The sequence below is a fragment of the Microtus oregoni genome, unplaced genomic scaffold, assembly GCF_018167655.1.
Source record: "Microtus oregoni isolate MIOR12 unplaced genomic scaffold, Mior012 000073F_000, whole genome shotgun sequence".
Lineage (NCBI taxonomy): Eukaryota > Metazoa > Chordata > Mammalia > Rodentia > Cricetidae > Microtus > Microtus oregoni.
In genome coordinates, this window is record NW_024543980.1 from 2946107 (window position 1) to 2959331 (window position 13225).

Genomic DNA, 13225 nt, shown 5'->3' on the forward strand with positions numbered 1-13225 from the left:
TGGGTATCCAACAAGAAGAGATGAATGGATATAGAAAACATGTTATCTGTACACTGAAATTTTTTTCAGTCATAAGAAAAATGAAATTATGTTCGTGTGAAAATGAATACAACTGGTGATAATTGTATTAAGCACATTAAATCAGTCTCTGAAAGACATATCTTATTTTCTCTAAATTGTATATCATAAAATATCTTTAAAATTATTTTAAAAACTGTCGTAATGCTTGATCTTAAGTGCAATCACACCTTAATTTAAAGTGTTTTTCTTTGTTATATATGAATCTTAAATTTGATGAAATATTAGATTCAATGATACTTTAATTATGTAATATAAATTTATTTGTATGAATACATTGATTCTTATTCTTTTATTCTACTTTTTTTGTTTGTTTTTTCAAGACAGGGTTTTGCTGTAGCTCTTCTATTTCTAATTTATTTTTCTAGTATAAACTTGTTGGTTATTTCCATTCTTTTAGATTTATTATGTTTTTGAAAGTTTGTTAGTGTTATTTTGGTATGGTTTAGCTGATTCTCTATCCCCTGTACTTCTTTGAACTGAAAGTTAAAACTTCTTTGAAGCCTTTTTCAAGCTCCTAAATCTCTTGGCTTCTTTTAAGAGATCTGTTTTTTGTCTTCTGCAACTTTACTATTTTTATGGGATTTCATTTTATTTATTCAGTTTTCTGCATCTGAATATTACAGTCTTCATAACTAGAAGGTTTTGTTCTGTGTATGTGTTTTTTTTTAACCTACCATATTTTTAAATATCACCTAGGTCCCATTTTACCTTTCCTCTATATGCAAGGCTTTTTAGATTTATAATAAACTTGCCTGTTCTTAAGTTCAGTTTTTTTTTGTTTGTTTGTTTGTTTTTTTTGTTTTTCGAGACAGGGTTTCTCTGTGATTTTGGAGCCTGTCCTGGAACTAGCTCTTGTAGACCAGGATGGTCTTGAACTCACAGAGATCTTTTGTATTTCTGTGTCTTTGTCTTTGTACTGCATTGTTAATAATTTTTAGCGTATTCTAGTTTAGGCTCATTAATCCTTTAAAATTGATATAAAATTACTCCTTCTGTTTTCTACCAGATAGGTAAAAGTTGTGCCTCTCTCTACTTGTATACCTCTGTTCCCCAAATAGTTTCAATCAATAATTTTACTAAAAATCTTCCAGGGATCCAGGTTTAAATGGGAAATCTCTGTTAACTCTGTGGTGCCTAAAATGAAGTGGCTGTTGAAACCAAAGCAGTGAATTGGTACTGTTACTGTTGTTTCTTAAGAAACAATCTGAAGTAGCACAGAACATCTGGTTTTCTCAATTCCATGTGAGATTCTTATAGTTTTATCTGTTTATAGGATATACAACGGGTTAAGGTAGCCAGCCACCAGGAAGTTTATACCTAGAACCTCTAGAATGCCTTCAAATCTTTATTTGTTCTTCCTACCTCTCAAATGATCTCCAGTGAAGTCTTTTTCCTGCTTTGTATCACTTTGTGTGGAATTAGTGATAGCATGATTGGATTTTTTTTTTTAAAGTAGCATGACCAAATCTTTTAAGATAAAACTTCTGGCTCTGATAGTCTGAAACACTTGGTAAGTTTGGCAACATACCCTGACACCCCAATTAAGGAGACAAAAGTTAGAGATTTATTTTCTATGGTTAAAAAGTTAGAAATTTATTCACGGTAGCCACTTTGGGAAGAGGAATAGATAAAGAGGTACAGCAACCCCAAATAATCATCTGGGTAATGACATGAACTCTAGGTTTAAAATAAGGAGAAAATGGGCATAATTCAGCAATTTTTGTCAAGACATGGATCCAACATTTATGGACCCTTGCTCTGGTCCTCCAAGGTGGTTAGAAGTCTTTAGTGCTTGAGATAACAAGGTGGTTTGCAGGTGACTATTTCTACAGGATACAGCTTTTTCCTAGTCAATAATTGCTTTCATCTGTGTGTGGTCTGTCCTGCATGATTTTGTTCCTGAAATCCAAGGTAACTGCAGATGTAGGATAGTGACATCTCTGTCACTTAGCCTGGAAGGAGGTAGAATAGGTTAGTTAGGTAGAAGTCAGGTAGGAGTCCGAGCCACCAAGTAAGAAACAGATTCAGAATGAAGTTTGATATGTCAGATTTTCATCCTGTTTTCATTTGTCTTTGTGCCCAAGTAAGGAGTCAGTGCTTTTTGGCATAAGCAGCTTTTTTGGCCTGTTTCATAGTTTGATATAAATTCATTTTGCAATTACATCTCAACATAAAATGTAATTGTTTCCAAAGATAATTATGGCATATAGAATACTTGGTGTTGACTGACAGCCAAACTTGTTTCAACCTAAAATTGGGGATGAGCAACAGCTTAGTGGTACAGTAGTTGGATGGTATTTATGAGGCCACAAGGTCAACCCTCAGTACTGCCAAAGAAAACAGAAAAGACAAAATAATAATAGAACCTTGTTGTCTTAAACTGTCTTTAGTTTAGAACTTGTCTAATAAAAGTTTTAGAGTCTTGAATTAATTAATTAGTTGGATCAGCATTCTCTTCTGTTATCTCACATTCTCACCCTTTGTGAAAGAGTCTTTTTTCAAGCTAGTGCTATTTATTACAGTATGCTTCTAGGATAAAGGTTTCATATTTTTCCTCTCAGTCTGCAGATCACAATAAAATGAAAATCTTCAGATATTAAACTTACTGGTACTCTACTATGGCCTATAACTTGTATTTTCTTAAAATTCTAATATATTCAAGACTACCATGCCCATTTATGTTCAGTTTTGTTTTTTTTACAAGTTAGTGTTGTTGTTAGGTAGTAGTTTTCTTTTTCAGTGTGGGTCTAAGAGTCGGGGCCTTGCCCATTACTATTAAATAGTAACAACAAAGTGGCAATAGTGATTTAGGGCCTTATTAGAAAAGTATAGGAAGTGTTGTTGCAGTTACTGATTTTTAAGTTCAGTTTTAGTTCCATAGCAAACAGCTACCCCCACCTCTGTACACATATAACCTGCTTTTGTGTGGTGTTTCCCAGGAGGTTTATTTCTATTCATTTCAGATAGGGATGGTAAGCATAGAATAAAGAAACAATGTCACCCAGCTCCACCATGGCTTAATTGGGAGGACTTAACAGGAGCCTCAGTGTGATGGGTTACTTCAGGAGCATGGGCAATATAGGGCAACTACACTACCAGAGAATGGTCTTTACCCAGCAACCATTACTGTTTATGTTCTTGTGGGGCTTCTTGAGCCTTATGAAACTTCTACTCTTTCCACAGAAGAATATTAATGGGTACAGTCTTGGAATGTCTTGTGCAGGTGATCACATATCTGCCTTGATTCCAGGACCTCAGTGACTACACCATGCTCAGAGAACAGAGTTCTATAACACCTTTGTTATCAAAAAACATCCCCTAACAGTGGTAAATTAGTTACTATCAGTAACCTCAAGATTTGACAAATCATTGCCAGGCAGAGTCCATAGTGTATATATTAGGGCTCACTCTGTGTTGTACATTCCATTGTTTTGGGAAAATGTGTAACTGCTTGACTCTACCCTTATGGTAGCATGTAAAGTATTTTCACTGCTCTAAAAGATGGGTACCTAGGCTGGTTTCATCTCTTGGTTACTGTGAATAGCACAGGAGTAAACATAGATGTGCAAGTCCCTCTGTAGCAGTGGTTCTCATCCTGTGGGTCATGACCCCTCTGGGGATTGAACGACCCTCTCATAGGGGTTGTATATCAGATATCCTGAATATCATATATTTACATTGCTACATAGCAGTAGCAAAATTACAGTTATGCATTAAGAACAAAAATAATTTTTTAATTTGCAGTTCAGGGGGCTGGAGAGATGGCTCAGTGGTTAAGAGCACTGACTGCTCTTCCAGAGGTCCTGAGTTCAATTCCCAGCAACCACATGGTGGCTCACAGCCATCTATAGTGAGACCTGGCGCCCCCTTCTGGCTTGCAGGCACACATGGAAGGAATACTGTACACATAATAAATAAATAAATATTTTAAAAAAAATTGCAGGTCACCACAACATGAGGAACTATATATTAAAGGGTCATAGCATTAGGAAGGTTGAGAATCACTGCTCTATGGTATGTTGACTTAGAGTTCTTTGGATATTTATTCAGGAGTGATAAAGCTATTGTATGGTAGTTTTATATTTAGGTTTTTGAGAAACTTCCTGCTGATTTTCTAGTGGCTACTGAAGTTATACTTTCACCAGCAGTGAAAAAAAATTCTTCTTTACCTACATCCTTACCAGCATTTGTTATCATTGGTTTTCTTGATAACACATTCTTCCTGGAGTGAAATGGAATCTCAAGGTAGTTTTCCTGATGACTGAAGATGTTGAACATATTTTCAAGTATTTGTTGATAATTTGAGAATTATTTCTTCAGTTCACTAACCCATTATTGACTGAATTTGTTGCCTTTTTATGGCTAATTTTTAGTTTTTCACTTATTTTAGGTATTAAATGTGTAGTAGTCTGAGACACCTCTTCCTGTGCACCTGCTTCCCCTCCTCCCCACCCAATCTGTAAGCTGTCCTTTATTCTTTTGTTGTATAGAGGCCTTTAAATTTATGTAATCCCATTTGTCAATTGAGGGGGCGTGATTATTTTCTGTGCTATTGAGCCTTTCAGAAATTCCTTGCCAATACCTGTACCTCGGGGAATTTACTTACTTTTTTTTTTCCTTGGAAATTAAGTTCAAGGCTTTTATTCAGATGTTAGTATATTTATTCAAGCCATCCTTTTGTATAAGATTAATATTTTTTAGTAGAGATGTCAGTAGTACTTTGTTGAGATAATAGTATTTTGTGAGGGACTATATTATATTTCAGGGTTTATAGCAAATCCCATTCAGAGATCAGTTTGTAGAGATATGAGCTAACTGTCCTCAGCTGAGATGTTCTTTTCTCTTTATCTCACAGGTATTCTAGAGATATAGGTACTCAACCTGTTTCATTAACTCTTAATGTTCACACCTTAGCATCTACTAGGGTCTTAGGACTTTCAGAGGTGAAGGGTTAGTGAGGGTCAGAAAGAAATTCTTCTAGCACATAATATTTGTCAAGTTCCTTCAGCTTAAATGATCAGTATGCTAAGATGTAAATGGAAACTCTACTTTGGGGTTTCCTGGCCACCTAGAACCAAATGATCATATAAAAACTGTATTAACTACAACACTGTTTGGCCAATGGCTCAGGCATATTCCTAGCTAGCTCTTACATCTTAAATTAACCCATTTCTATTAATTTGTGTATTGCTATGAGGCTGTGGCTTACCGGTGACTCCGCCTTCTTTCTCCCTGCATTCAATTTAGTTTTCCCACCTAGCTATATTCTGCCCTGCCATAGGCCAAAGCAGCTTCTTTATTAACCAGTGGTAATAAAACATATTCACAGATAAAGAGAGGAATCCCATATTACTAAGATGTTGCATTTTGGGGGTGGTGTATTCTGAACTTAGTTATTGCTATCAGCTATGATTTACAGCTAATCATCAAATGTTTGAATATTTTTTGTCGCTATTACTAAAAAATGAAACTTAGCTCTTAGTTAATAGATGGGGTAATGTCTCATACTGATACTGGGTCACATGGGAACTAAGCACAGCTTTAAATGATGGTTGATTAGATTTAGTGAGTCTTTGGGTATCTGCTGTATTGGAATATACTATGCTATATTACAACAAGGAATAGACACATTTAATTGCCACTTTTGTTTTTGTTTTATCCTTGAGATAAATTCTTAGTGTGTATTACTCAAGCTGTCTTAGAATATACTGTGTAGATCAGGCTGGCCTTGACCTTGACAGTAGTAATCCAGTTGGCCTCTGCCTTTTAGGTGCTGTCATTATCAACACGTGCCATCATTTCTGCCTCACATTCCTGTCTTTATCATTTTTGTTTGATGAAGTTAAGTTAGTACACAAATAACAAAACCACAGACAATAGCTAAAAGTGAGCTTTGGAGGCTGACCTAGTCAATCCCTATATCTTCTGCTTAGTTTTATTCATCTCCTTGAGCATTTACTTTTCTTTGAGCCTTAGTTCTTTTTATTTTATAAGTGAGACTGTCTGCCTCATGAGGTTGTTAGTCTTATAAAATAGAAAATACTACCATTCTGAACAAAACTAAGTTCTTGTTAAGCAATGGTATCATGATACATTGTGCTAAGAACAAATTTAGAAGTTAGAGATACTTGTTGGGATTCAATTATTGTTTCCATCTTCCAAGAAAGTAGTTGTCTTTCAGGTCTTGACTTTATAGATAATGCATTTCGTGACTCTTAACTGTTCCTGTATTGGGAGTATCTATATTTTTCTTCCTGTATCATATTTTACATGATTTTTTTAAAGATTTATTTATTTATTATGTATACAACATTCTGCCTCGATGTATGCCCGCACACCAGAGGAGGGCGCCAGATCTCAGTACAGATGGTTGTGAGCCACCATGTGGTTGCTGGGAATTGAACTCAGGATCTCTGGAAGAGCAGCCAGTGCTCTTAATCTCTGAGCCATCTCTCCAGCCCTTACATGATTTTTTTGAGAATTGGGGAAATACATTTTATTTTAGTTAGTTTTGTACAGCCTCTTCAGTATTGTTCAGAGGATGGAATAGGAAATGAATGATTTTGGTTAAAAACAGCTCTAGCGAAATTAAAGAAAATTAAATACCAGTTTTCAAAATGAATGTTGAGACCTTCTTAACTCTTCAATTTTGTGTATCCCTTAGTCACATATAATGTTCTCATTTGGAAAATTGGGGGTAATGAGGATATAATGAAAGTAAATTACCACATTATTAGATTTTACAATGTAGTTAAATGTTTTTCAGTGTTTTTGGAAGGCACATCGACTTTAAAGGAAATGAACAATATAGTCCTAGAAAAATTTTTATTATTAAAAATTCTTGTGCAAAAAATTATCTACCTATTTACATTTGGGGCTTTAAACTTAAACCACCCACTCTTTTTCTCGAGTTAGTGTTTTATAACTATTGTGGGCTGTGTGCTCTGGTTCCTTACACTTAGGGCAAGATGACTCTGACAAGTGTTCCACACTATTTGTCAGAGATTTCCAGCAAGATTGAGTCCCAGTTGCTAACAACCATAATCAGCTCTACAGTGCATCCTGTATTGACCTCCTTTCTTCCTAACATCTTCATTTCCTTACAGGTGTTCAGCTAAGTCAACTCACCAAATAAACTACTAACTAGTGCTAAAACCTTTAGTTAATGGTATACTTCTTAGAAAATATAACAGCATAATTGAAAAAGAAGCAGTTTAATAAGTTTCAATATTTTTTGAGATTTATTTTTATTTTATGTGTTGGTGTATTGCCTGCATGTGTATCTGTATACCATGTATGTTCCTGATCCCTAAGGAGTCCAGAAAAGGGGATTGTATCTCCTGGAACTGTTGTAGATATAGATGGTTGTGAACTGCCATGTGGTGCTGGGAATTGAACCCAGGTTTTCTGGAGGAATATATGTTTTAAATAGCTGAGCCATCTCTCCAGTGCATAGTTTAAGTTTTTATAAAGATAATTTAACTTTTTTATGTGCATTGGCATGAAGGTGTCAGATCCCCTGGAATTGAAGTTATAGATAGTTGTGTACTACCATGTGAATGGCTGGAATTGAACCCCTGTCCTCTGGAAGAGCAGCCAGTGCTTTTAATCACTGAGCTATCTCTCCAGCCCCAGTTTTAATTTTTGAGACAGGGTTTATGTGTAGTTTTTGGTGCCTGTCCTGGAACTAGCTCTTGTAGATCAGGCTGGCCTCGAACTCACAGAGATCCGCCTGCTTCTGCCTCCCCAGTGCTGGGATTAAAGGCATGTGCCACCACTGCCCTGCCCAGTTTAAAATTTTTTTTAATGCTTAGCAGAGAAATTTAAGAGAACAATTTAAGGGAAATTTTGAGAAAAGGACGGTTTGAAAGCTTGACTTTTAGAAAAGATTTACTAAAACAGCTTTGCATCATTTTGGTATAGTATATATATATGCTCAAACATTTGCCATTTGTATAAGATGAGTATGAGTATGATGATTAAGTGTGGTGGTACATGTCATCCAGTACATGGGAAACAAAAGGAAGAGTATTGCTTCTAATTCAAGGCTAGCCTGGGCTGTGTGTAATGAAGTAACAGGTCAGCCAGGCTCATAATAAGCCCTTATCTCCACAAAACTAAAAGAAACCAAAACAACAGCAAAAACCTAAAAGTAATTAGCTATTTGGATATGAGCGAGAGATAAAATGGATAAGAGTAAGTATAGCTCCTGTTTTTTAAACTACAAAAAGAATCAGTGGTTAAACCCATAAATGTAATTCAGGAGGTGTTGCTGTGGTATCGAATTCTTTTATCAGTGGTAAGATTTGTTGTGGAGTTATATAATGAATTCCTGTTGAATTTTAGCGCTGCCCCCAACCCCCCTGTGCTAATGAGCATAAAATTAAAGAGTTTCAAGATTTGGGGACTATGGGGCAGTGAAGGGGCGTGGTTGATTGATAAATAACCAGACCAGCTCAATTCAAAAGATTTTAATAATTGAGGGAAAACTTACACGACCAAAGATCCTGCGAATGCCAGGAGCACAGGAAACCAAAGAGGAAGAGCAAGAGCACATGGATGTTTTATGGGCTTTTTGTGTGGCCCCAGCGGGGGCACACCTTAAGCAGCATGTGATTGGCTGAAGTCCCCCATCAGGGCAGGAGGGAAAGAAAGCATATACATGTGCAAATAGAAAAAAATAAGATAGTACAATCAAAGCATTTTCTTTCCTCTGAAGAATAGATGTTTATGTTTAATTTGCTGATTGAATTCCATTAGTTGATTTTTTTCCCCCTAGCACAAATTTGATTAGACAGAAGCCAGAATATTTTTCCAAGTTGATTGGATTCTATGCCATCTGCTTACTTATAATTGTTGTTTTAGTGTTTGAAAAATATATTGTAAATATATTGTTTCATAGCATAAGAATTTTAAGAGCTTAAACATTGTGAATACCATGTTTTGCCCCAACACTATAATATACATTTCATATAACTATTTGCCTTAAAAGTCTCTTTTTCCTTTCTTTATAGAATGCTGCATTTTTATACGGTCTTGGTTTGGTCTACTTCCATTACAATGCATTTCAGTGGTAAGTTAACATGTCATACAGAAAATTGACTCCAGTTGTTTCCAATAGCTTGTTTTATTTATATTTTCTGGTATGAGAGAGTGTGTGTTAAATAAAATGTTGCTGTTAGTAAATCTTTTCTTCTGTTTTCAGTAATGTCCTGAGATAATTAGATTGTTTCTTCAGAAGTATTGACCTCCCTTAGTTTATTTAGAATTGTTTGTGTTTTTAACTATTTATGCTATAAGATCATAGTCAAAGAGGGTTAGATAAAGGAAAAATTTTCAGTTTCTCCATTACTCATTGTTGACTGGTGATCCCTAGGTTATTTGAACTAGAGAATGAATATGATTAAACTTAGATCCCAAGATCTGCAGGAGAAATATCCATGATGGCTAGTATTTTATTTTTATTTTATTTTTTTGACTTTCTTTGACGTTGGAAAATTAGTCATACACTGGGTATCATACTGCAACTTTTAGTAACTGAGTACCAGATTAAAAGTTTGTTCTGTCTCTCTTATAAAATATAAAGTTACGATAGTAGCACCTAAGTTTGAATAGACTGTCAAATGTAGGACCCTGCTACTGTGACCCTCTTTCAAGACAGAAGTGTGCTCTAATGGAAAGAATATAGAATTTGAGTACAGAGATTCACACTCTAACTTCAGAAACAATCAAACTACTGTATAATCATTTGCCTTTTAGAAAATTTTCAAGGTTACCCAAGAATTGCATGTTTTCTAAACTATAAAGCCCTGTGTGGGTATTTTTAATTTAAGGTGTTTCTGATTTTTGTTCTAGTTTCTTCTGTGTGCTAGTTTTTTAAGCTAAGTGGGTATGGTTGAAATCCTTAGGAAGGGGATTGCTTTCATTGGCCAAAGATTACAATTCTGTCATATACTCCATGTGTATACTTATATTATTATTGAAGTTTTGCATGAATTGACAATGATATCCTCCATCTTTCTTAAAAAGGAAACTTTAGACATGGGTGACATTTGTTAATTTTCTTCTGTCTCAGCTTTTAGTTTTTTTTGGTTGGCTTTTGATCCTTTAAGGAAATATCACATATTAAGGGTATACCTTTGTGCTCTAATATTTTAAGCATCCAGAAGAACATGGCTTTGTCAACTTTATAAAGCTATGCTTATCTTTATAAAACGTCACCTTTTTTAAACATTTATTTTTAACTTTTTGAAATTAAAACAATCACACCATTTCTCTTTAGCCCTTTCTCCATGCACCCCCCCCCCCAAAAAAAACAAAAGCAACTCAGTGACTTACTATGTAGTTCTGGCTAGCCCAGAACGTTTACTAAGTAGACAGTGCTTAGATCACTCAAGGTGATCCTCCATCTCTTTCTTCCCAGTGCTGGGATTACAGACATAAATCACCATACCAGGGTTGAGATTTTTTTTTAGTTACTCCTTCCTTTACGGCAATCCGGCAATCCTAAATTAAACTTCTCTCTTTGTTGCTTTTTTATTGCTGTATAAGACAGCATGACCAAGGCAATTTATAGAAGAGTTTATTGGGCTAAAGTTTCAGAGGGTTAGAATCCATGACCATCATGGTCGAGAAAGTGGCAGCAAGCAGACAGGTATGGTATTGGAGCAGTTTCCAAGAACATTCATCCTGATCCACAAATGGGAGGAAGAGAGAACTAGGAATGGATTTTGAAGTCTCAAAGACAGGTGACACCCCCACCCCTCATCCCCTCACAAGGCCTTACCTCCTAACCATTCTTAAATAGTTCCTCCAACTGAGGACCAAGCATTCAAATATATGAAACTATGGAAGCCTTTATCATCCAAACTACCACAACGTTAGTGTCCATTGTATCATATTTGAAACCAAAGAATTTTAAGTCTTATAATTTTTTAAAAGACCCTACCCATGGTGTAAAAAATTCTAAATTTTGAAAACTAGACAAATAGTCTTAGAGGTGATTCATGCTTTCCTTCTTAATTTTGTAGGTGGAGGAAAGGTTATGTGTGTATTTAACTTGGTATTACATAATTGTTTGGTTGGTGGCAGAAGCAAGGTTTATATACAGATTCTTCAAGCATAGATTTTTTTTTTTCCTATTATACTGTGCCTGTAAGTTTTAAGATTACTAGGTATGACTAACTGTTCAGTCTTGGCTGGCCTGGAACTCATAGTGATCTCCTTTTGCCTCTGCCCCTCTGCCCCTGCCTCAGTTGAGAGGCATGTACCTCTACATCTAGCCTTTCTTTTCTCTCCTCCTCCTCCTCCTTTTTTTTTTTTTTTTTTTTGTAATGCAGGCTGTCTCAGACTCTGGTGACATCACAGATGCGCATAGGCATCTGTGTCTTTTGGTTCATATTTGTAGTGGTTCTCTTGGGCACATTGGTAAATATGGTTCATTGGAAATAATGTAAGAAAAAAGCAAGGAACTCTCCAGTTTAAGAATGGATGTTTTTATGTCACAAACCTATGGTTAACTCAGAGCTTACCTCTTCATTGAAGGTAAGAACAAAATTAGTAATTAGTTGTTATTACTTAATAAGTTCATGACCATGCTATTTTTGATTCATAATATATGATTTCTACATTATTCAGTTGATTTCAGAAATGAAACTGAGTGATAAAGGGGACAAGGCAATGTTTAAATAAGTGCCTTCTGTTGATCTATTCTTAGTCCACCACTATTTTCTTATGTCTTAAATTTCAGTCTTTGGCTACTTCGTGAATAATACACCTTAAACCTTTGTCCATAAAGTCTCCCTGGTGATGTGTTTTTACTTGCTTCCTGGTCAACACCTTTCTCTTCCCCAAGTCTACATCTCATGTTTCTACTTCAGCTTGTTTTGGTATTGCTTGAACAATTGCAAACAGAAAAGCACACAATAGTGCTTGATGAGAGTTTCAGAGTACAGACTGATTTGACAGTAATTTATTTAGATTGAATTACTTTATGCTCTGTCACATGTTTCATGATAAATATTGATATCTATTAGGAACTTCTGGTTGAACACCAAATTCTTTGAAATTTGTTGAGAAGTGTTGTTAGAAAAGTTTTTTTTTCCTTTAATTATCTGTACAAAGAAATGTCTCAGAATATTGTAATTTTTGTACAGGTAGAATTTAAATAAGGTTTGTATCTGGTAATGATGCCTCTTGGCATTTGATGAGACAGAGTATCTTACAATGCGTCTAACCAACATGCGTGTTTTAGGTTGGTGATACTAATATATTATTACTTTATTAACTATGTTTTTACTGTTAACCTGTTTCTTGACAGATTATGCTCTTCATTTTTTCGGTGGGAATTTTGTTTTTGGTGGGTCTGTTTCATTTAATTATATTCATTAACTTCTCTAGTTTTAGTAACAGCCTCTTCTTAGGCAGAGGAGCCCATAGTTGGTTACTAATACATTAGAGCAATTGTTAGATCCTCATTTTAATTCTGACTTTTCAGCTCTATTATTATTAATACTCAGAAATCTAGGAGTTTAAGGTGAGATGTCCAGATTGGAAAATAAAGACATGGAAACTCATGATTATGTGCAATGGTCTCTTAAAGGAGTTCTTTTATTTGTGTGCATGAAAGTGGTCAATTGCTAGGGTTACTTTGAAATAAAGATGTCTTCATAGGGAACCTATTATCCTCAAGTGAGAGTATAAAGAGAAAAGGGAAATTTAGATGGGCAGAAAAAGATGAAGAAAATTAACTCTTGAAAGTATAATTAAAGAAATAGAAACTTTTCCTTTCAGTGCAGGTTTTAGCCATATCCTTACATGCATATCTAAGATGTGTATATCTTTATCACCTATCTCTGGCATTTTCTGTTAGTATACTTTCCATTGATCAATATCAGTGTTGCCTCACTGTGGCAAATGTAAGCGATACATAGTTCCATGCTACATGCATAAATTTTGAAATTTAGGTTTCCAAATGTAATTGGCAACTATGATAGGTTATCAAAAGGGATTAATTGAGAAGGAGATGAGCTTTAAAGGACAGATGTTAACACATTACTTGTACAGCTTTTTAGGATTCATTTCTACAGCAGTCAGTACTGTATGCTCTTAAGGGAGAAGGAATTTCTGCTCTCCTGTATGGTCA

At 35.2% G+C, this 13225-nt stretch overlaps 1 protein-coding gene across 14 annotated transcripts in view; it reads left to right on the forward strand.

Moving 5' to 3' along the window:
- LOC121441027 (lysine-specific demethylase 6A) overlaps window positions 1-13225 on the forward strand; it is a 134881-nt gene that overhangs the window by 42093 nt on the left and 79563 nt on the right. For all 14 annotated transcript variants that reach the window (XM_041642168.1, XM_041642155.1, XM_041642156.1 and 11 more), the window contains exon 5: window positions 9096-9154. In XM_041642168.1, the coding sequence (XP_041498102.1) occupies window positions 9096-9154 (59 nt within the window). The remainder of the gene's footprint in view (window positions 1-9095; window positions 9155-13225) is intronic.